At 42.3% G+C, this 26104-nt stretch overlaps 1 protein-coding gene across 1 annotated transcript in view; it reads left to right on the forward strand.

The window, feature by feature from the left end:
• vcana (versican a) overlaps positions 1-26104 on the forward strand; it is a 46812-nt gene that overhangs the window by 13660 nt on the left and 7048 nt on the right. Inside the window, exon 8 of the mRNA XM_085181367.1 lies at positions 2963-26008. Coding sequence (XP_085037493.1) covers positions 2963-26008 — 23046 coding nt within the window. The remainder of the gene's footprint in view (positions 1-2962; positions 26009-26104) is intronic.

The raw sequence follows: 26104 nt of genomic DNA on the forward strand, positions 1-26104 counted from the left end.
CATTAAGGCCAGTCCCACACTTGCTCATGCTCTACCTGTCCACCAAGTTTCCATGCAGGATTTTACTGCTGTAACCTTTTGTCCTGCGTCTCATCTTGACCTAGTTGTAGTCTACATAAGTTATTCATGGATATGGATTGCACTGACGTTGGGGGCTTTTAATGATTTCTTTGACCTGTACTTTTGTTTGGGTTGAATGATTGCACAGCATACAATCATTGAACAATGAATTTGAATTTATTTTAGATTTTTCTGATGCATACTGTTTCAAACCTATACATACTTCCCCACTAGTGTTTGGTTTAAAGCCTCCTAGAAAGTTGCACCTTGACTAGACACTTTTGGTATTTTGGCATAATTCTGGCTTGATGTTTGAACTGTCCTCTTGGCAGCATTGGTAGAGTTAATTTAAAATGGTTGGTTTAAATGGCCTTTAAGTGGCTTTTAAGTGTCATCTGCAAATTTTCAATAGGGTTGAGGTTTGCGCTTTGGGAAGGCCATTCCCGAAGCTTAATGTTAGCTTGCTTTATACATTCCATTGGAAAACCCAAAAGTTTCAACTGTCTAGCTGTTGATTTGAGATGAAGTTGAAAAATTTGGAGGTAGACCTTGATAATTTCATCAACTTTGTGCAATCAACCAGTACCACTGGAAGCAAAACAGTTCCAGAGCGTGATGCTACCACCACCACCATACTTAACAGCTGGTACAGTGTTCTGTGCTAAAGCCTCACCTTTATTCCTCCAAACATAACTCTTGTAATTGCTGTTAGTCTTTGTCTTGTCTGACCATAAAACCTTTCTCTGGAAAAGCTTGTTCATGTAGACAGCTGCAAATTTCTGTTGAGGTTAAGGATGTCAATTTAGAAGCATAAGCTTCTTTCGTGGTCGGCACCATCTCAGTCAATGGTGATGTAAAACTTACTTCACTGTGGACAGTGACACTGCTCTTCCAGGAGTTTCATGACAGGATTAAGCCTCTGTGGTTCCTAGGTTGTTCCCGAACATCCAATTTCCTCTCATCTGAGGGCGACAGTTTGGTTCTTCTTCCAGACCTGGTAAAGTGGTGACACATACGAATAACCGATGATCTTTAAATCTGCAGTTGTTTAGAAATAGCTCCAAGAGATCTTCCCAACTTGTGCTAATCTACAGTTTAGAACTTAAATGGATTCCTTGAACCTTCCCATTGTTCTGATTAGTGGTCAATCCAGTGAGTGCCATCAAAAATCTTTTTTGTGCTGGCAGATAAACTAACAGCCCTAGTCAGTTAAAGAGAAGTCAGCTAAAGACAAGTTACATGGCCATAGGTATTTAAGTGAGAGTATATATTTGAGCCTGTGTGTACACTTTTGATACTGTGTGGAATAGAGAAAATCCAAACTAAATTAAAACTTGTGCACCCAATTCTTGTTTTTAAAAGTCATTAAAGACAAAAAAAGAGAAAAGAAAATCAATTATCATGACATTCATGCCCATTATGAGTTATTAAAACTCAATATGTAAAACAACTTCAAAATGTTTAAACTAAAAAATGTGATTGTTGAAAAATGATTGCTTTAAAAAAAATCCAGCAGTTGTTACACATTTAACTCTAATTTCCTTCAACCCAGATCTTTAAATACTGGTTGGGAGTAGTTTTTAGGTAAATCCCAGTTTGTCCAGTTTGTTGAAGTATTTACTTGTATTTGTAACTAATCTTGAATGCAAGCTGAACTTGTGCTTCTTTGAAAGTTGGACAGCTACATAATGCTGACAGGTGATGAAGACTAGAGAAGGACTGTGTGTGTGTTGTTGTGTGTGAGAGACGGATAGTTTCTGTCAAGTGTCAAGTTCTGACAAGTGGGAATATTGCCTAGTTCCCAGGCCTTACCTGGATTTCTAACAGGTGTCTTTTTGCAAAGCTGAGCTACTGCAGCTGTTATTGTTGCAACCAGTAATTTTTGTTAATCGTCATTTGTGGGAAAGGAGTGTGTGTGTGTGTGTGTGTGTGTGTGTGTGTGTGTGTGTGTGTGTGAGAGAGAGAGAGAGAGAGAGAGAGAGAGAGAGAGAAAACAAGTGGCAGAAACAGAGAGAGAGAAGGAGGTAGAGGTTATTCAATTTGTTTATGAACAGATTTCTCATTTTGGTGTGAGAATAGTCTTTTCCTCCTTGCTTATACATCATGCAAACACGGGTAAGGAGCATAGCAACACTGTTAATTTTAAGATTAATCACAGCTTTTCTTTCTACAGCCAACACTGTATATGTTATCATCTTTGTTAAATTCATAATTCTATGGCTTAGTATCAACGGGCTCTTTCCTTTCTTTTCTTTGCTTGCAAAGTAAAAATGGAAATGTTTACTCTTATAATGAGGCTAAACAGATGATTTCCAGAGAGGACAGGCCATGCTGTGCTTCAGTTATCAGGTCCATTTTCAGTAAAGTTCAGGTTTTTGTTCAGTTTCCTAAGTAAAACGCTTTGGATGAACATATTTTTTGCAGCAGTCTAAAGCCACTACCTTTTAAACACTATGTGGAATACTTCCAGCCAGACAAATCTTGTTTATTTATAGGAATACATAAACCCATTTGGCAACATAGTGTAGGCGGCTGATGATAACATTGCTGCAGTGGAAACAGAATGCTGCTTCTGTGTTAGACTTAGACAGCTAAGATCTGAATTACTTCAGGGAATTTCCTTTTATGTTATATACAAGGAGTGAACATGATAATTTGAACACTTCCACAACACAGTCATATTCAGATTAACAGTTGTACCATATGTACTATACAGCACTGTGCTATACATGATAGCTTTGTGATGCTAGCATGTGAATTACAGCAATGTTGAATGAAGAAATAAGAAGTTAGGAATGGTGTAATTTTGCTGCCTTTTCATATGTTAACATTGTTCCTTGGGTATTTTTTATATGCATAAACTAAATATTCATGTGCTAATTTTCCTTTATTTTCTTTACAGCTAACCAGGCTTCAGAGTCACAGAATGCTCAGTCTCTTGCCACACCAGTTTTGCTGGACCATCCCACTCCCTCTGTAGGTGTTGGTGAGACAATCATACAAAGCAGAGACCCAGAACGTTTCCCACAAGCTGCCATAACCATCACCCCAGCTATCAGCTTTATTAATGGTAAACAAGAGATCACACTGGAGCCTCAAAGCTTGGAAGAAAAAGAGGCCAAAGGTACCCAGATTTTGACAAATGTAACAACTCTCGGAGCTAGGGATGACATTTCAATGGCATTTGATCCTAATTTGACTGATTTCTCTGATGGTAGCTTCACTAAATCTACACAGGAACCTACAGAACCTCTGGCTTTTACAGAAACCCCATATATGGTTGTCTCTGACCCTGATAGAAGGCCAACAGTTGGATCAATGCCTCCTCAATTAGGGGATGATCTGACCACAAAAGGCCCAAAACACAAAGACTTAACCTCTGTTATTGCCACAACAGTGGAAGACAAGATTCCACTGGAAACTGCACAAATAACTGTGGCTGGCTCGGCTTCCACAGATACTACTGACCTTCTTCCTGCAGTAACACCAACTGAGCCACAGAGAACCAAAGCAGTTAAAGAAACCCAAACATCAAAGGCTAATGTGAAAACCCCTGCTTTCGGTACTATGTCTGTACAAGAAGGGACACATGAGACAGGAAGAACTCCTGCCCATGTGAAAAGTGACTCAAATCTGACTCAGAGACAGAAGACTGAGGATGAATCTCCAACTACTTCTTCAACCAGATTTTACACAGACAAAGATAAAGATGAAATCATAGCGGAAACAGAGAGCACATCTCCCAGTCCAGCTGTTAAAGACAGCACAGAGTCTGTGTTAGAGACTGCGTATAGTCCTTCCACCGATGACGCTGATAGGGAAACAGCAACATCATCAAGAGGCCCCACTAAAGATGTAGAGGGGAGGAAAGAGATCCAGACCACAGGAGGATTTACCTTAAGCACAACAACTTCTTCACTATTTAGTATTGCACCCTCTCTTAAGCAGATAGCCAAGGCTGAGGTCACACCAGCTGCAGGAGGTACTGAATCTTCAGAATCTGAAGCACCGACTGAAACTCCAGAGGATAAAATCCCAAGTCAAGGAGGGATTAGAGTCAGCCCAATACGTTTAACTTCCTCTACAGAGAGAGTTGGAACTGATGCGGTATCTATAACGCAGGAGGAGGGTTCAGTAGTCCAAACTGTAAATAGGTTTACAACCAGCCCACATCCACATATCTCTACCTTAGCATTATCTTCAAGTTTAACCTTTACACATACAGGAGCTAAAGCCCAAATGGAAAGTGAAGTAACTTCAAATATAGTACAATCAGGACACACTCATCAAACACCTAGTCCTGGAACTAGTGTGTTAGAACAAACCACACCTGCTACTCCGCATGAAGAGAAGAAAAAAAATGAGCCAACCTCTACTCCCTCTTATGGATCCATTGCAACGACTGATTCCCAAGAATATAGTGCTACTGAAATATTCAGAACAACAGTGGCCTCATCCAGTGAATTTTTAAGCCATCTTTCATCACAGCCTACATCAGCAATTACAGAATTCCCCAGTGAAAGAGTCACTGGACACACAGAAATGCATGTACCTTCAGATGACCAAATTTTCAGGAATTTTTCCACAGTCACTTCTCCAGCTGAAACAGATGTGTCTGTTTCAAGTGGTGCGTCAACAGAAAAAAATTCAACTGAGGATACAACTGAAAAGAAATCTTCATCAGTGCACCCTGTTAGTTGTATTACTTTAATAGGTCCCCTGTGTCTTACCACGTCTGAAGAAAGTACAGATGCACAAACTAAAATGACATCCCTTACCAGTGTTCCAGATGGTGAGGTTGAAAGTGAAAGCAGTCAACCTACCGTAATGGAGTCGTTTGCTTCTGTCAGTCCGTCAACAATGAAGTCAGAAACGACATCCTTCCTGAGTGCCATAGATAAAGATTTTTCTGGAGACAGCACTACTGTTTTCCCTGAAGTCTCAAGCATCATAACAACAACAACAGTGCTTTCAAGTGATACTTCAAAAGGTGCTTTTACTTCATCCTCATCTGTCTTCAGTACTCAGAAGCCAATATCAGTGTCATCTGGTACGGAAAAATCTGTCACCACAAGCAAGTTGGATGAATATTCATTAACACCAGAGGAAAGTTCTTTTTTGACATCAACAGAAGAGGGCTCAGGAGATCAGACACCTGAAATGATCAGAAATCTCGCTGCACTTCCCACAGCTTCCACAAAGTTCACCACAGAGAAGTCAACAGCAACTCCAGCTGACGTTTACTCCAGTGCTCTCTCAGATCAGACAGAAAAGACTTCTGTTTCTCCTTTGACTGATAAGACAATGACCTATTCGGACACAACTCCAATGGATGTAGAACTTTCAAGTGATGACACCACAGATATATTGAATGCAACCTCTGTTTTCAGTGACGTATCTCCATCTGTATCCAGCACTGTGGAGTCAATACCGCTATCACTTGCAGTAACACAACATGTTGATACAGATGAGACTAAAGTACCATCCCTTACCAGCGTTCCAGATGGTGAGGTTGAAAGTGAAAGCAGTCAACCTACCGTAATGGAGTCGTTTGCTTCTGTCAGTCCGTCAACAATGAAGTCAGAAACTACATCCTTCCTGAGTGCCAGAGATAAAGATTTTTCGGGAGACAGCACTACTGTTTTCCCTGAAGTCTCAAGCATCATAACAACAACAGTGCTTTCAAGTGATACTTCAAAAGGTGCTTTTACTTCATCCTCATCTGTCTTCAGTACTCAGAAGCCAATATCAGTGTCATCTGGTACGGAAAAATCTGACACCACAAGCAAGTTGGATGAATATTCATTAACACCAGAGGAAAGTTATTTTTTGACATCAACAGAAGAGGGCTCAGGAGATCAGACACCTGAAATGATCAGAAATCTCACTGCACTTCCCACAGCTTCCTCAATGTTCACCACAGAGAAGTCAACAGCAACTCCAGCTGACGTTTACTCCAGTGCTCTCTCAGATCAGACAGAAAAGACTTCTGTTTCTCCTTTGACCGATAAGACAATGACCTATTCGGACACAACTCCAATGGATGTAGAACTTTCAAGTGATAACACCACAGATATATTGAATGCAACCTCTGTTTTCAGTGATGTATCTCCATCTGTATCCAGCACTGTGGAGTCAATACCGCTATCACTTGCAGTAACACAACATGTTGATACAGATGAGACTAAAGTACCATCCCTTACCAGTGTTCCAGATGGTGAGGTGGAAAGTGAAAGCAGTCAACCTACCGTAATGGAATCGTTTGCCTCTGTCAGTCCGTCAACAATGAAGTCAGAAACGACATCCTTCCCGAGTGTCACAGCTGCAGATTTTTCTGGAGACAGCACTACTGTTTTCCCTGAAGTCTCAAGCATCATAACAACAACAGTGCTTTCAAGTGATACTTCAAAAGGTGCTTTTACTTCATCCTCATCTGTCTTCAGTACTCAGAAGCCAATATCAGTGTCATCTGGTACGGAAAAATCTGACACCACAAGCAAGTTCGATGAATATTCATTAACACCAGAGGAAAGTTCTTTTTTGACATCAACAGAAGAGGGCTCAGGAGATCAGACACCTGAAATGATCAGAAATCTCACTGCACTTCCCACAACGTCCTCAAAGTTCACCACGGAGAAGTCAACAGCAGCTCCAGCTGACGTTTACTCCAGTGCTCTCTCAGATCAGACAGAAAAGACTTCTGTTTCTCCTTTGACTGATAAGACAATGACCTATTCGGACACAACTCCAATGGATGTAGAACTTTCAAGTGATGACACCACAGATATATTGAATGCAACCTCTGTTTTCAGTGACGTATCCCCATCTGTATCCAGCACTGTGGAGTCAATACCGCTATCACTTGCAGTAACACAACATGTTGATACAGATGAGACTAAAGTACCATCCCTTACCAGCGTTCCAGATGGTGAGGTGGAAAGTGAAAGCAGTCAACCTACCGTAATGGAGTCGTTTGCTTCTGTCAGTCCGTCAACAATGAAGTCAGAAACGACATCCTTCCTGAGTGCCACAGATGCAGATTTTTCTGGAGACAGCACTACTGTTTTCCCTGAAGTCTCAAGCATCATAACAACAACAGTGCTTTCAAGTGATACTTCAAAAGGTGCTTTTACTTCATCCTCATCTGTCTTCAGTACTCAGAAGCCAATATCAGTGTCATCTGGTACGGAAAAATCTTTCACCACAAGCAAGTTGGATGAATATTCATTAACACCAGAGGAAAGTTCTTTTTTGACATCAACAGAAGAGGGCTCAGGAGATCAGACACCTGAAATGATCAGAAATCTCACTGCACTTCCCACATCGTCCTCAATGTTCACCACGGAGAAGTCAACAGCAACTCCAGCTGACGTTTACTCCAGTGCTCTCTCAAATCAGACAGAAAAGACTTCTGTTTCTCCTTTGACTGATAAGACAATGACCTATTCGGACACAACTCCAATGGATGTAGAACTTTCAAGTGATGACACCACAGATATATTGAATGCAACCTCTGTTTTCAGTGACGTATCCCCATCTGTATCCAGCACTGTGGAGTCAATACCGCTATCACTTGCAGTAACACAACATGTTGATACAGATGAGACTAAAGTACCATCCCTTACCAGCGTTCCAGATGGTGAGGTTGAAAGTGAAAGCAGTCAACCTACCATAATGGAGTCGTTTGCTTCTGTCAGTCCGTCAACAATGAAGTCAGAAACGACATCCTTCCTGAGTGCCACAGATGCAGATTTTTCTGGAGACAGCACTACTGTTTTCCCTGAAGTCTCAAGCATCATAACAACAACAACAGTGCTTTCAAGTGATACTTCAAAAGGTGCTTTTACTTCATCCTCATCTGTCTTCAGTACTCAGAAGCCAATATCAGTGTCATCTGGTACGGAAAAATCTTTCACCACAAGCAAGTTGGATGAATATTCATTAACACCAGAGGAAAGTTCTTTTTTGACATCAACAGAAGAGGGCTCAGGAGATCAGACACCTGAAATGATCAGAAATCTCACTGCACTTCCCACATCGTCCTCAATGTTCACCACGGAGAAGTCAACAGCAACTCCAGCTGACGTTTACTCCAGTGCTCTCTCAAATCAGACAGAAAAGACTTCTGTTTCTCCTTTGACTGATAAGACAATGACCTATTCGGACACAACTCCAATGGATGTAGAACTTTCAAGTGATGACACCACAGATATATTGAATGCAACCTCTGTTTTCAGTGACGTATCCCCATCTGTATCCAGCACTGTGGAATCAATACCGCTATCACTTGCAGTAACACAACATGTTGATACAGATGAGACTAAAGTACCATCCCTTACCAGCGTTCCAGATGGTGAGGTGGAAAGTGAAAGCAGTCAACCTACCGTAATGGAGTCGTTTGCTTCTGTCAGTCCGTCAACAATGAAGTCAGAAACGACATCCTTCCTGAGTGCCACAGCTGCAGATTTTTCTGGAGACAGCACTACTGTTTTCCCTGAAGTCTCAAGCATCATAACAACAACAACAGTGCTTTCAAGTGATACTTCAAAAGGTGCTTTTACTTCATCCTCATCTGTCTTCAGTACTCAGAAGCCAATATCAGTGTCATCTGGTACGGAAAAATCTGACACCACAAGCAAGTTGGATGAATATTCATTAACACCAGAGGAAAGTTCTTTTTTGACATCAACAGAAGAGGGCTCAGGAGATCAGACACCTGAAATGATCAGAAATCTCACTGCACTTCCCACATCGTCCTCAATGTTCACCACGGAGAAGTCAACAGCAGCTCCAGCTGACGTTTACTCCAGTGCTCTCTCAGATCAGACAGAAAAGACTTCTGTTTCTCCTTTGACTGATAAGACAATGACCTATTCGGACACAACTCCAATGGATGTAGAACTTTCAAGTGATGACACCACAGATATATTGAATGCAACCTCTGTTTTCAGTGACGTATCCCCATCTGTATCCAGCACTGTGGAGTCAATACCGCTATCACTTGCAGTAACACAACATGTTGATACAGATGAGACTAAAGTACCATCCCTTACCAGCGTTCCAGATGGTGAGGTGGAAAGTGAAAGCAGTCAACCTACCGTAATGGAGTCGTTTGCTTCTGTCAGTCCGTCAACAATGAAGTCAGAAACGACATCCTTCCTGAGTGCCACAGATGCAGATTTTTCTGGAGACAGCACTACTGTTTTCCCTGAAGTCTCAAGCATCATAACAACAACAACAGTGCTTTCAAGTGATACTTCAAAAGGTGCTTTTACTTCATCCTCATCTGTCTTCAGTACTCAGAAGCCAATATCAGTGTCATCTGGTACGGAAAAATCTGACACCACAAGCAAGTTGGATGAATATTCATTAACACCAGAGGAAAGTTCTTTTTTGACATCAACAGAAGAGGGCTCAGGAGATCAGACACCTGAAATGATCAGAAATCTCACTGCACTTCCCACAGCTTCCTCAATGTTCACCACAGAGAAGTCAACAGCAACTCCAGCTGACATTTACTCCAGTGCTCTCTCAGATCAGACAGAAAAGACTTCTGTTTCTCCTTTGACTGATAAGACAATGACCTATTCGGACACAACTCCAATGGATGTAGAACTTTCAAGTGATGACACCACAGATATATTGAATGCAACCTCTGTTTTCAGTGACGTATCCCCATCTGTATCCAGCACTGTGGAGTCAATACCGCTATCACTTGCAGTAACACAACATGTTGATACAGATGAGACTAAAGTACCATCCCTTACCAGCGTTCCAGATGGTGAGGTGGAAAGTGAAAGCAGTCAACCTACCGTAATGGAGTCGTTTGCTTCTGTCAATCCGTCAACAATGAAGTCAGAAACGACATCCTTCCTCAGTGCCACAGATGCAGATTTTTCTGGAGACAGCACTACTGTTTTCCCTGAAGTCTCAAGCATCATAACAACAACAACAGTGCTTTCAAGTGATACTTCAAAAGGTGCTTTTACTTCATCCTCATCTGTCTTCAGTACTCAGAAGCCAATATCAGTGTCATCTGGTACGGAAAAATCTGTCACCACAAGCAAGTTGGATGAATATTCATTAACACCAGAGGAAAGTTCTTTTTTGACATCAACAGAAGAGGGCTCAGGAGATCAGACACCTGAAATGATCAGAAATCTCACTGCACTTCCCACAACGTCCTCAAAGTTCACCACGGAGAAGTCAACAGCAGCTCCAGCTGACGTTTACTCCAGTGCTCTCTCAGATCAGACAGAAAAGACTTCTGTTTCTCCTTTGACTGATAAGACAATGACCTATTCGGACACAACTCCAATGGATGTAGAACTTTCAAGTGATGACACCACAGATATATTGAATGCAACCTCTGTTTTCAGTGACGTATCCCCATCTGTATCCAGCACTGTGGAGTCAATACCGCTATCACTTGCAGTAACACAACATGTTGATACAGATGAGACTAAAGTACCATCCCTTACCAGCGTTCCAGATGGTGAGGTGGAAAGTGAAAGCAGTCAACCTACCGTAATGGAGTCGTTTGCTTCTGTCAGTCCGTCAACAATGAAGTCAGAAACGACATCCTTCCTGAGTGCCACAGATGCAGATTTTTCTGGAGACAGCACTACTGTTTTCCCTGAAGTCTCAAGCATCATAACAACAACAACAGTGCTTTCAAGTGATACTTCAAAAGGTGCTTTTACTTCATCCTCATCTGTCTTCAGTACTCAGAAGCCAATATCAGTGTCATCTGGTACGGAAAAATCTTTCACCACAAGCAAGTTGGATGAATATTCATTAACACCAGAGGAAAGTTCTTTTTTGACATCAACAGAAGAGGGCTCAGGAGATCAGACACCTGAAATGATCAGAAATCTCACTGCACTTCCCACATCGTCCTCAATGTTCACCACGGAGAAGTCAACAGCAACTCCAGCTGACGTTTACTCCAGTGCTCTCTCAAATCAGACAGAAAAGACTTCTGTTTCTCCTTTGACTGATAAGACAATGACCTATTCGGACACAACTCCAATGGATGTAGAACTTTCAAGTGATGACACCACAGATATATTGAATGCAACCTCTGTTTTCAGTGACGTATCCCCATCTGTATCCAGCACTGTGGAGTCAATACCGCTATCACTTGCAGTAACACAACATGTTGATACAGATGAGACTAAAGTACCATCCCTTACCAGCGTTCCAGATGGTGAGGTGGAAAGTGAAAGCAGTCAACCTACCGTAATGGAGTCGTTTGCTTCTGTCAGTCCGTCAACAATGAAGTCAGAAACGACATCCTTCCTGAGTGCCACAGATGCAGATTTTTCTGGAGACAGCACTACTGTTTTCCCTGAAGTCTCAAGCATCATAACAACAACAACAGTGCTTTCAAGTGATACTTCAAAAGGTGCTTTTACTTCATCCTCATCTGTCTTCAGTACTCAGAAGCCAATATCAGTGTCATCTGGTACGGAAAAATCTTTCACCACAAGCAAGTTGGATGAATATTCATTAACACCAGAGGAAAGTTCTTTTTTGACATCAACAGAAGAGGGCTCAGGAGATCAGACACCTGAAATGATCAGAAATCTCACTGCACTTCCCACATCGTCCTCAATGTTCACCACGGAGAAGTCAACAGCAACTCCAGCTGACGTTTACTCCAGTGCTCTCTCAAATCAGACAGAAAAGACTTCTGTTTCTCCTTTGACTGATAAGACAATGACCTATTCGGACACAACTCCAATGGATGTAGAACTTTCAAGTGATGACACCACAGATATATTGAATGCAACCTCTGTTTTCAGTGACGTATCCCCATCTGTATCCAGCACTGTGGAGTCAATACCGCTATCACTTGCAGTAACACAACATGTTGATACAGATGAGACTAAAGTACCATCCCTTACCAGTGTTCCAGATGGTGAGGTTGAAAGTGAAAGCAGTCAACCTACCGTAATGGAGTCGTTTGCTTCTGTCAGTCCGTCAACAATGAAGTCAGAAACGACATCCTTCCTCAGTGCCACAGATGCAGATTTTTCTGGAGACAGCACTACTGTTTTCCCTGAAGTCTCAAGCATCATAACAACAACAGTGCTTTCAAGTGATACTTCAAAAGGTGCTTTTACTTCATCCTCATCTGTCTTCAGTACTCAGAAGCCAATATCAGTGTCATCTGGTACGGAAAAATCTTTCACCACAAGCAAGTTGGATGAATATTCATTAACACCAGAGGAAAGTTCTTTTTTGACATCAACAGAAGAGGGCTCAGGAGATCAGACACCTGAAATGATCAGAAATCTCACTGCACTTCCCACATCGTCCTCAATGTTCACCACGGAGAAGTCAACAGCAACTCCAGCTGACGTTTACTCCAGTGCTCTCTCAAATCAGACAGAAAAGACTTCTGTTTCTCCTTTGACTGATAAGACAATGACCTATTCGGACACAACTCCAATGGATGTAGAACTTTCAAGTGATGACACCACAGATATATTGAATGCAACCTCTGTTTTCAGTGACGTATCCCCATCTGTATCCAGCACTGTGGAGTCAATACCGCTATCACTTGCAGTAACACAACATGTTGATACAGATGAGACTAAAGTACCATCCCTTACCAGCGTTCCAGATGGTGAGGTGGAAAGTGAAAGCAGTCAACCTACCGTAATGGAGTCGTTTGCTTCTGTCAGTCCGTCAACAATGAAGTCAGAAACGACATCCTTCCTGAGTGCCACAGATGCAGATTTTTCTGGAGACAGCACTACTGTTTTCCCTGAAGTCTCAAGCATCATAACAACAACAACAGTGCTTTCAAGTGATACTTCAAAAGGTGCTTTTACTTCATCCTCATCTGTCTTCAGTACTCAGAAGCCAATATCAGTGTCATCTGGTACGGAAAAATCTGTCACCACAAGCAAGTTGGATGAATATTCATTAACACCAGAGGAAAGTTCTTTTTTGACATCAACAGAAGAGGGCTCAGGAGATCAGACACCTGAAATGATCAGAAATCTCACTGCACTTCCCACAACGTCCTCAAAGTTCACCACGGAGAAGTCAACAGCAGCTCCAGCTGACGTTTACTCCAGTGCTCTCTCAGATCAGACAGAAAAGACTTCTGTTTCTCCTTTGACTGATAAGACAATGACCTATTCGGACTCAACTCCAATGGATGTAGAACTTTCAAGTGATGACACCACAGATATATTGAATGCAACCTCTGTTTTCAGTGACGTATCCCCATCTGTATCCAGCACTGTGGAGTCAATACCGCTATCACTTGCAGTAACACAACATGTTGATACAGATGAGACTAAAGTACCATCCCTTACCAGCGTTCCAGATGGTGAGGTGGAAAGTGAAAGCAGTCAACCTACCGTAATGGAGTCGTTTGCTTCTGTCAATCCGTCAACAATGAAGTCAGAAACGACATCCTTCCTCAGTGCCACAGATGCAGATTTTTCTGGAGACAGCACTACTGTTTTCCCTGAAGTCTCAAGCATCATAACAACAACAGTGCTTTCAAGTGATACTTCAAAAGGTGCTTTTACTTCATCCTCATCTGTCTTCAGTACTCAGAAGCCAATATCAGTGTCATCTGGTACGGAAAAATCTTTCACCACAAGCAAGTTGGATGAATATTCATTAACACCAGAGGAAAGTTCTTTTTTGACATCAACAGAAGAGGGCTCAGGAGATCAGACACCTGAAATGATCAGAAATCTCACTGCACTTCCCACATCGTCCTCAATGTTCACCACGGAGAAGTCAACAGCAACTCCAGCTGACGTTTACTCCAGTGCTCTCTCAAATCAGACAGAAAAGACTTCTGTTTCTCCTTTGACTGATAAGACAATGACCTATTCGGACACAACTCCAATGGATGTAGAACTTTCAAGTGATGACACCACAGATATATTGAATGCAACCTCTGTTTTCAGTGACGTATCCCCATCTGTATCCAGCACTGTGGAGTCAATACCGCTATCACTTGCAGTAACACAACATGTTGATACAGATGAGACTAAAGTACCATCCCTTACCAGCGTTCCAGATGGTGAGGTTGAAAGTGAAAGCAGTCAACCTACCATAATGGAGTCGTTTGCTTCTGTCAGTCCGTCAACAATGAAGTCAGAAACGACATCCTTCCTGAGTGCCACAGATGCAGATTTTTCTGGAGACAGCACTACTGTTTTCCCTGAAGTCTCAAGCATCATAACAACAACAACAGTGCTTTCAAGTGATACTTCAAAAGGTGCTTTTACTTCATCCTCATCTGTCTTCAGTACTCAGAAGCCAATATCAGTGTCATCTGGTACGGAAAAATCTGTCACCACAAGCAAGTTGGATGAATATTCATTAACACCAGAGGAAAGTTCTTTTTTGACATCAACAGAAGAGGGCTCAGGAGATCAGACACCTGAAATGATCAGAAATCTCACTGCACTTCCCACAACGTCCTCAAAGTTTACCACGGAGAAGTCAACAGCAGCTCCAGCTGGCGTTTACTCCAGTGCTCTCTCAGATCAGACAGAAAAGACTTCTGTTTCTCCTTTGACTGATAAGACAATGACCTATTCGGACACAACTCCAATGGATGTAGAACTTTCAAGTGATGACACCACAGATATATTGAATGCAACCTCTGTTTTCAGTGACGTATCCCCATCTGTATCCAGCACTGTGGAGTCAATACCGCTATCACTTGCAGTAACACAACATGTTGATACAGATGAGACTAAAGTACCATCCCTTACCAGCGTTCCAGATGGTGAGGTGGAAAGTGAAAGCAGTCAACCTACCGTAATGGAGTCGTTTGATTCTGTCAATCCGTCAACAATGAAGTCAGAAACGACATCCTTCCTCAGTGCCACAGATGCAGATTTTTCTGGAGACAGCACTACTGTTTTCCCTGAAGTCTCAAGCATCATAACAACAACAGTGCTTTCAAGTGATACTTCAAAAGGTGCTTTTACTTCATCCTCATCTGTCTTCAGTACTCAGAAGCCAATATCAGTGTCATCTGGTACGGAAAAATCTTTCACCACAAGCAAGTTGGATGAATATTCATTAACACCAGAGGAAAGTTCTTTTTTGACATCAACAGAAGAGGGCTCAGGAGATCAGACACCTGAAATGATCAGAAATCTCACTGCACTTCCCACATCGTCCTCAATGTTCACCACGGAGAAGTCAACAGCAACTCCAGCTGACGTTTACTCCAGTGCTCTCTCAAATCAGACAGAAAAGACTTCTGTTTCTCCTTTGACTGATAAGACAATGACCTATTCGGACACAACTCCAATGGATGTAGAACTTTCAAGTGATGACACCACAGATATATTGAATGCAACCTCTGTTTTCAGTGACGTATCCCCATCTGTATCCAGCACTGTGGAGTCAATACCGCTATCACTTGCAGTAACACAACATGTTGATACAGATGAGACTAAAGTACCATCCCTTACCAGTGTTCCAGATGGTGAGGTTGAAAGTGAAAGCAGTCAACCTACCGTAATGGAGTCGTTTGCTTCTGTCAGTCCGTCAACAATGAAGTCAGAAACGACATCCTTCCTGAGTGCCACAGATGAAGATTTTTCTGGAGACAGCACTACTGTTTTCCCTGAAGTCTCAAGCATCATAACAACAACAACAGTGCTTTCAAGTGATACTTCAAAAGGTGCTTTTACTTCATCCTCATCTGTCTTCAGTACTCAGAAGCCAATATCAGTGTCATCTGGTACGGAAAAATCTGTCACCACAAGCAAGTTCGATGAATATTCATTAACACCAGAGGAAAGTTCTTTTTTGACATCAACAGAAGAGGGCTCAGGAGATCAGACACCTGAAATGATCAGAAATCTCACTGCACTTCCCACAACGTCCTCAAAGTTCACCACGGAGAAGTCAACAGCAGCTCCAGCTGACGTTTACTCCAGTGCTCTCTCAGATCAGACAGAAAAGACTTCTGTTTCTCCTTTGACTGATAAGACAATGACCTATTCGGACACAACTCCAATGGATGTAGAACTTTCAAGTGATGACACCACAGATATATTGAATGCAACCTCTGTTTTCAGTGACGTATCCCCATCTGTATCCAGCACTGTGGAGTCAATACCGCTATCACTTGCAGTAACACAACATGTTGATACAGATGAGACTAAAGTACCATCCCTTACCAGCGTTCCAGATGGTGAGGTGGAAAGTGAAAGCAGTCAACCTACCGTAATGGAGTCGTTTGCTTCTGTCAGTCCGTCAACAATGAAGTCAGAAACGACATCCTTCCTGAGTGCCACAGCTGCAGATTTTTCTGGAGACAGCACTACTGTTTTCCCTGAAGTCTCAAGCTTCATAACAACAACAACAGTGCTTTCAAGTGATACTTCAAAAGGTTCTTTTACTTCATCCTCATCTGTCTTCAGTACTCAGAAGCCAATATCAGTGTCATCTGGTACGGAAAAATCTGACACCACAAGCAAGTTGGATGAATATTCATTAACACCAGAGGAAAGTTCTTTTTTGACATCAACAGAAGAGGGCTCAGGAGATCAGACACCTGAAATGATCAGAAATCTCACTGCACTTCCCACATCGTCCTCAATGTTCACCACGGAGAAGTCAACAGCAACTCCAGCTGACGTTTACTCCAGTGCTCTCTCAGATCAGACAGAAAAGACTTCTGTTTCTCCTTTGACTGATAAGACAATGACCTATTCGGACACAACTCCAATGGATGTAGAACTTTCAAGTGATGACACCACAGATATATTGAATGCAACCTCTGTTTTCAGTGACGTATCCCCATCTGTATCCAGCACTGTGGAGTCAATACCGCTATCACTTGCAGTAACACAACATGTTGATACAGATGAGACTAAAGTACCATCCCTTACCAGCGTTCCAGATGGTGAGGTGGAAAGTGAAAGCAGTCAACCTACCGTAATGGAGTCGTTTGCTTCTGTCAGTCCGTCAACAATGAAGTCAGAAACGACATCCTTCCTCAGTGCCACAGATGCAGATTTTTCTGGAGACAGCACTACTGTTTTCCCTGAAGTCTCAAGCATCATAACAACAACAACAGTGCTTTCAAGTGATACTTCAAAAGGTGCTTTTACTTCATCCTCATCTGTCTTCAGTACTCAGAAGCCAATATCAGTGTCATCTGGTACGGAAAAATCTGACACCACAAGCAAGTTCGATGAATATTCATTAACACCAGAGGAAAGTTCTTTTTTGACATCAACAGAAGAGGGCTCAGGAGATCAGACACCTGAAATGATCAGAAATCTCACTGCACTTCCCACAGCTTCCTCAATGTTCACCACAGAGAAGTCAACAGCAACTCCAGCTGACATTTACTCCAGTGCTCTCTCAGATCAGACAGAAAAGACTTCTGTTTCTCCTTTGACCGATAAGACAATGACCTATTCGGACACAACTCCAATGGATGTAGAACTTTCAAGTGATGACACCACAGATATATTGAATGCAACCTCTGTTTTCAGTAACGTATCTCCATCTGTATCCAGCACTGTGGAATCAATACCGCTATCACTTGCAGTAACACAACATGTTGATACAGATGAGACTAAAGTACCATCCCTTACCAGTGTTCCAGATGGTGAGGTTGAAAGTGAAAGCAGTCAACCTACCGTAATGGAGTCGTTTGCTTCTGTCAGTCCGTCAACAATGAAGTCAGAAACGACATCCTTCCTGAGTGCCACAGCTGCAGATTTTTCTGGAGACAGCACTACTGTTTTCCCTGAAGTCTCAAGCATCATAACAACAACAGTGCTTTCAAGTGATACTTCAAAAGGTGCTTTTACTTCATCCTCATCTGTCTTCAGTACTCAGAAGCCAATATCAGTGTCATCTGGTACGGAAAAATCTTTCACCACAAGCAAGTTGGATGAATATTCATTAACACCAGAGGAAAGTTCTTTTTTGACATCAACAGAAGAGGGCTCAGGAGATCAGACACCTGAAATGATCAGAAATCTCACTGCACTTCCCACATCGTCCTCAATGTTCACCACGGAGAAGTCAACAGCAACTCCAGCTGACGTTTACTCCAGTGCTCTCTCAGATCAGACAGAAAAGACTTCTGTTTCTCCTTTGACTGATAAGACAATGACCTATTCGGACACAACTCCAATGGATGTAGAACTTTCAAGTGATGACACCACAGATATATTGAATGCAACCTCTGTTTTCAGTGACGTATCCCCATCTGTATCCAGCACTGTGGAATCAATACCGCTATCACTTGCAGTAACACAACATGTTGATACAGATGAGACTAAAGTACCATCCCTTACCAGTGGTCCAGATGGTGAGGTTGAAAGTGAAAGCAGTCAACCTACCGTAATGGAATCGTTTGCCTCTGTCAGTCCGTCAACAATGAAGTCAGAAACGACATCCTTCCTGAGTGTCACAGCTGCAGATTTTTCGGGAGACAGCACTACTGTTTTCCCTGAAGTCTCAAGCATCATAACAACAACAGTGCTTTCAAGTGATACTTCAAAAGGTGCTTTTACTTCATCTGCATTCAGTACTCAGAAGCCAATATCAGTGTCATCTGGTACGGAAAAATCTTTCATCACAAGCAAGTTGGATGAATATTCATTAACACCAGAGGAAAGTTCTTTTTTGACATCAACAGAAGAGGGCTCAGGAGATCAGACACCTGAAATGATCAGAATTCTCACTGCACTTCCCACATCGTCCTCAATGTTCACCACGGAGAAGTCAACAGCAACTCCAGCTGACGTTTACTCCAGTGCTCTCTCAGATCAGACAGAAAAGACTTCTGTTTCTCCTTTGACTGATAAGACAATGACCTATTCGGACACAACTCCAATGGATGTAGAACTTTCAAGTGATGACACCACAGATATATTGAATGCAACCTCTGTTTTCAGTGACGTATCCCCATCTGTATCCAGCACTGTGGAGTCAATACCGCTATCACTTGCAGTAACACAACATGTTGATACAGATGAGACTAAAGTACCATCCCTTACCAGTGTTCCAGATGGTGAGGTGGAAAGTGAAAGCAGTCAACCTACCGTAATGGAGTCGTTTGCCTCTGTCAGTCCGTCAACAATGAAGTCAGAAACGACATCCTTCCCGAGTGTCACAGCTGCAGATTTTTCTGGAGACAGCACTACTGTTTTCCCTGAAGTCTCAAGCATCATAACAACAACAGTGCTTTCAAGTGATACTTCAAAAGGTGCTTTTACTTCATCCTCATCTGTCTTCAGTACTCAGAAGCCAATATCAGTGTCATCTGGTACGGAAAAATCTTTCACCACAAGCAAGTTGGATGAATATTCATTAACACCAGAGGAAAGTTCTTTTTTGACATCAACAGAAGAGGGCTCAGGAGATCAGACACCTGAAATGATCAGAAATCTCACTGCACTTCCCACATCGTCCTCAATGTTCACCACGGAGAAGTCAACAGCAACTCCAGCTGACGTTTACTCCAGTGCTCTCTCAGATCAGACAGAAAAGACTTCTGTTTCTCCTTTGACTGATAAGACAATGACCTATTCGGACACAACTCCAATGGATGTAGAACTTTCAAGTGATGACACCACAGATATATTGAATGCAACCTCTGTTTTCAGTGACGTATCCCCATCTGTATCCAGCACTGTGGAGTCAATATCGCTATCACTTGCAGTAACACAACATGTTGATACAGATGAGACTAAAGTACCATCCCTTACCAGTGTTCCAGATGGTGAGGTTGAAAGTGAAAGCAGTCAACCTAACGTAATGGAATCGTTTGCCTCTGTCAGTCCGTCAACAATGAAGTCAGAAACGACATCCTTCCCGAGTGTCACAGCTGCAGATTTTTCTGGAGACAGCACTACTGTTTTCCCTGAAGTCTCAAGCATCATAACAACAACAGTGCTTTCAAGTGATACTTCAAAAGGTGCTTTTACTTCATCCTCATCTGTATTCAGTACTCAGAAGCCAATATCAGTGTCATCTGGTACGGAAAAATCTGACACCACAAGCAAGTTGGATGAATATTCATTAACACCAGAGGACAGTTCTTTTTTGACATCAACAGAAGAGGGCTCAGGAGATCAGATACCTGAAATGATCAGAAATCTCACTGCACTTCCCACAACGTCCTCAATGTTCACCACGGAGAAGTCAACAGCAAGTCCAGCTGACGTTTACTCCAGTGCTCTCTCAGATCAGACAGAAAAGACTTCTGTTTCTCCTTTGACTGATAAGACAATGACCTATTCGGACACAACTCCAATGGATGTAGAACTTTCAAGTGATGACACCACAGATATATTGAATGCAACTTCTGTTTTCAGTGACGTATCCCCATCTGTATCCAGCACTGTGGAGTCAATACCGCTATCACTTGCAGTAACACAACATGTTGATACAGATGAGACTAAAGTACCATCCCTTACTAGCGTTCCAGATGGTGAGGTTGAAAGTGAAAGCAGTCAACCTACCGTAATGGAGTCGTTTGCTTCTGTCAGTCAGTCAACAATGAAGTCAGAAACGACATCCTTCCCGAGTGCCACAGATGCAGATTTTTCTGGAGACAGCACTACTGTTTTCCCTGAAGTCTCAAGCATCATAACAACAACAGTGCTTTCAAGTGATACTTCAATAACTAAACCAGATCTTGACAGTCGTCGAGAAAGCACTCCTACTTTCATCGATGTCATGGATGGTTCACCCACCTCACCAAGTACTGATGTGAAGAACTTTGATAGTATTCACACTCCAAAAATATCTTTCACTTTATCTTCGTCCCTTCACAGCACTGACCATACAGCTGAAATTTCATCTGGAACAGACAAATACTATACTACAATTGCAAGAGATGAAACTAATTCCCTTACTGAAGAGTGGAGCTCACATGATGAGATTACTCATATACCAGCCTTTGTCAATGCAGTTCCCCCATCTTTTTCATCGCTCACCTCAATGGCACTAACAAGTCCAGTCCCAGAACTTGAGATTCCATTAATTAGTCACCCAGAGAAAACCTTGCTTTCCCCCTTTACTGACAACACAGTGTTATCTCCTGAACCCTTTACATTAACTGACCAAACTGTAGACATGTTTACCTTATCTTCTTCCTCAGATACAACTTCAACTGAAACAACAGAGATGGTAACAACAAGGAACACTGTTGCTTTTGACTTCATGACTACGACATCAACATCAGCACCATCAACTACTTTCAGTGACTCTCAAAGAACACACACATCCTTTACAGCAACAGTTGAAAGCCTGAAAACTTTGACTCACAGTACAATGATTTCACCTCATGAGTTCATGACAGGGGAGTCTACAGATGCTCCTCTGTTTTCTGCCACTACTCAGTTTGAGTCAGAAGCAGGACATTTACCCGACCCAGACTTCTCAGGAGATTACACATCAACATACACAGATGAAACAGCACCTGAACAGTCCTCTGTGGAACCAGCAACCCTAGCAGTAACAACATTTAGTCCATCAAACACACCTGTATTCACTGGGGAAGAGCATTCAAGTGATAGAGAATTTACAACTGCTACATCTAGTCCCTATACACTCAAAACTTTTCGGCCAATGGCAATACCCAGTATTACCCCAATGATGACCTCTGCCTACAATGACATGGACAACTCTGGCAGCTTCCCTCAAGACTTTGATTTGGAATCAAGTCAAGATGGATCTGGTGAAGGGATATTAATTGAAACTGCTACAAAACCATACAAGGAATTTAAAGTGCAAACTGATGAGACAGAAACAGATGAGACTCAGAGCACATCTGACATGGTCAGTGTTGCATTTTCACCTCAGTCTAGTACACAGGTAACCAAAGAATTTATATCACCAACTCAATCTCCAAGCATGACGAGCCCTGAGATTTACACTTCTGATCAGGGCAGTGGAGTCACCGATCAAGATGAGTGGTCAGGTGATGACTCAAGTGGGTCATCCTCCACAAGAGTACCTGAAAGGGAGAGTTCTGGAGTTTTGGATAGTACAATTTCCTCAGCGGTTACAAGTTCAGTGTTTCCAGAAGATAGTGGCCCAGGTGGCCATACCACTGACGTGCTTATTACAGTAAAAGACACAGGATTATCAGTTCTACCCACAACCAAACCAAGAATAACAGGAGCAACTCATGAAAGTACATCTGTTACTAGCACAGAGAGTACAGGCCATTCCATTTTCAGCACAGAGAAACCAACAAGCACAGCAAAAAGACTTAATGAAAGTGGAACAGCTGATGTTCCGAAATCTACTGCACCGGCAGCTTCTCTCTACACCACAGAGAAGTCATACACAACGACAGAATATGCAATCACAAGTAAAAAATCAACACCAAAACCAGATTTTACTTTGACAGAGGTAGAGAGTTCTGGCAACCAAACCACTGTGGAGTTCACCCTAAAGCCTTCAGTGATGGAGACTGCCACATTTTCAGAAACAGCAGGTGAAACCAAGGGTTTTGCAACAGTAACACCAACCTCTGATAACAGGGTTTTCTCACAGGAAAGTAAAATTACTCCAGCAACAGATCATCCCCTTTCAAGCACTGAGAAAGATGAGGTTGCTGTGGCTGAACACACAACAGAATCCCCCTCTACAGCCCTGCCCTCCCATACAACTGATGCCCTAATATATAATCACACTGTTGTTGATTTCAGCACAGAAAGCTTGAGCAGTGAGCATAAACAAGATGAATTTACATCAATATCTGCCCCAGTTCCCACTGTTATATATCACAGCGTTACAGATCAACAAGTTGAGATTATTACTCCTGACAGGAGCCAAGCCAAGATTCGACTAACTGAACAGACACCCACCATAGTTCTGCATGCATCCAAACCATCAACCAGCACATCTATCATATTTATCGAGGATACACAACAGGAAGATAAACTGTTCTCTGGAGTTACAGATAGTATGAGAGAAGACAGCTACAGTACAGAGCTTATTACCAAAGATGATACAATCACTGATGCAGATACGATGTCTGTGGTTTCCTCTTCTTCATTTTATCCAACTATTCTGACAGAGGAAGCTGGGGGTGTCACAGCAATTACAATAACTCAAAAGCTGGAAGATACACAAGAACCAGAGGGTTCAGGGACTGTTGGTGACACATTTTTGAGTCCTACACCAACCTCAGCCAGTGATACATCATCAGCCTCAACATCTTCTGAATACTTGTTCACTTCAGAATCGTCACCTGTGAAAGACGTTTCTTCGGTAGAAACATCAAGTGAAGTAAATGTCACAAGGTTGCCGCAGGCCACACAAGATACTTCCGTGTCCACTCAGTCAAGCTCTGGAGAAATCTATGATGTTACAACAACACACAAAGTTTTCTCATTTGAGACTACCAAACCAATTTCTGATCAATTCCAAGGAGACACTACTGAGATTTCCACTTCCTTATCTTTTTCTTCTCAAATCTTAATGGAAACAGCAGACTCTACCTCTGCCACTTTAGTGACTAGTGAAGATTATGTGGTCACCACAGTTAAAAAAGAAAAATACATGACAGCATCACCCGTAATTCTAACAGCTACAAGTCACAGCATAACTGATAAAACCTTAAGTTCATCCGTTTTCACCCAAACCACTAAACCTTCAGTCATTGTCACACTAGTCTCCACTGAACCTGGAACAATGAAATCCACCAGTAAAACATCTGATGACGACTCTTCAGGTGACTCTGATGACTTTGCACGAGAAAGCTCAGAGAAACCTTCAGCATCATCTTTGGAAATTTGGATGACTGAAAAAACATCTACACCCTCTTCACTGTTTAGTACTGAGCAAGCCAGGTCTGAGATCATACCTACTCCCCACACTGGCATCTCTTCTGAGAAAAATGTGCCAGTCACAGTGAGCCCAGTGTTGTCTAGTGAGAAGTTAAGCACTGCTATGGTTGTAACTGCCCAGACTGCAGTAACAGTCACAACATTGAAAGGGGAAATTTCAAGTAGTTCAGACAGTGACATCCAGAAAACATCTCTTCATGCTATTATAACTTCATCTCATATGGGGACAGGAGCGGAGCCTGTTGGAGTAGAATCTACAACTCCAAAACCTCCAAGTGAAGAAGAAGAAGAAACTATAGCTACTGACACAAGATCTACTGCAGTGTCAAGCGCTGTAGACACATCACTAGAGATCTCAGGTGAAGCAACTTATTCATTTTCATTTGAAACAAAAAGGACGCCATCCTCAGGTGTGTCCTCAGTTTCTACCACTGAGACTGAAAAGTTGGTTTTCACTTCAGAAATGACTGACCAGTCACCCAAAATGATAACAGAACCTGCCCTTACCATTCTTGCTTCTACCACTGAGAAGCCAGCTGTAGTATCGACTGAGAGAGACACCTCAACTGATGAAGACAGTTCAAGTTATGCCAAGACGCCAGTGAAGAGTGAAGAGAGGTTTATATCAACAGGAACAAGTATTATTATTTCTACAGCAGGTTCAAGTGAAATGGGATTGAGCACCTTTGGGTCTGACTCTGTCACTCCTAGTTTGTCGACCATTAAGAAGACTATGATTACTAGCACTTTATCCACTCAGCCGGCAAGCTCCCAAACAGATGAGTCAGAATCATTTGAACAAACCTCAGGTCAGACATCCCATGAGGTCTTCAGCACTGCCCATGCAACACAGCCCCCTGCTGTGACCAGATCTATTGAGTCATTGAATACATCAACTTCCTTTGAGTCAGAACCAAAGGAGTCACAAAATGCAGCTATAACAAGCAAAGCTATCTCAGAGACAACAGTAATGATCACCACAATACCCACTTCAAATGTCCCCTCAACACCATCACAGCCAGATGTTGTCATTCAGTTGGACTCAACTCTTTCTCCTCTACAACCACTGACAACTCCCATGGAATTATTTGAACAAGCCAAGTCAGACATTACACTTACACATCGCCCCAACCCGGGTCTTTCTCATGATATATCACTGACCACAACTCACCCTGTATTTGCTAATCATGTCACAAGCCAGACTGCAGTATCAACAGTTGCACCTGCTTTTGTTTCTGAAGACGGCCGTGTTTCGATAGCAGATGGGACAGTTGAACCAGCTGTTGATCAGGTCTCAAGTGATGCAACGACTCAACGATCTTCAGACCCATTTTATGATGCGTTAACTGATCCACAACCAGATTATGAAGCACTAAATCCTTATGTGGTGGCAGCAGATCCCCTGAACAACCAAACACTAGAAAACGATACAGTGTTAATTTCTACACCACCATCTGTTGTTCAAACACCTGACTCAAAGGTAATAGCAGAAGCTATCATGGTTACGGCATCAACCACGATCAGTGGAAAATCAGTCTCTACCTTCCAAGAAAACAGCATGACTACAGCAAGTGTTGTTAAGCTGGGTGATGATGAGCTCTTATCGCCAACATCTAAGTCACCTTCTGTCCCTAATGATAAGGCTGAAAGTGGCTCTGTAAGTTCTGGGATTTCATCCTCCAGCTTTGATGATGTATCTGATGAACTGATGACTACAAAGGCACCAAAGATCATCAGTATAGAACAGGCTCTATCTCCAGATGAAATTAAGAAAGTATTTAAGGTAAATGCTACAGAAGCTTCAAAGAAGGAAGGTGTTGATGTCACGCTTGGGAAAGGTGACATAGGTGTCTCTCCTTACACTGAAATACCAACCAGCACTCAATTCAAGACAGTATCACCAGCCCAGGTGCAAAATCAGCTAGGTACAATTGCATCAACCAGACCATCAACCTTTTCTGAGCAAGACCAGAAACAGGACAGTGACATGACTGCACCACCATCAGTTATTGAAGGAAAACCACCAATAAAAGAGGAGGAAACAACCACACCGCCTAATAGAGGATTTGATCTAGGACACACTGTTGTTGGCGAGACTATGGAGATTTCTGGTAAGTTTCCTTCTAAGTTGGCACTGAAATAGAGCAAAAAAAATGAATACTCCAATAAACTTCTTTTTAATTCGACTTTTATTTTACTTTGCCATC

The sequence above is a fragment of the Neolamprologus multifasciatus genome, chromosome 12, assembly GCF_963576455.1.
Source record: "Neolamprologus multifasciatus chromosome 12, fNeoMul1.2, whole genome shotgun sequence".
Lineage (NCBI taxonomy): Eukaryota > Metazoa > Chordata > Actinopteri > Cichliformes > Cichlidae > Neolamprologus > Neolamprologus multifasciatus.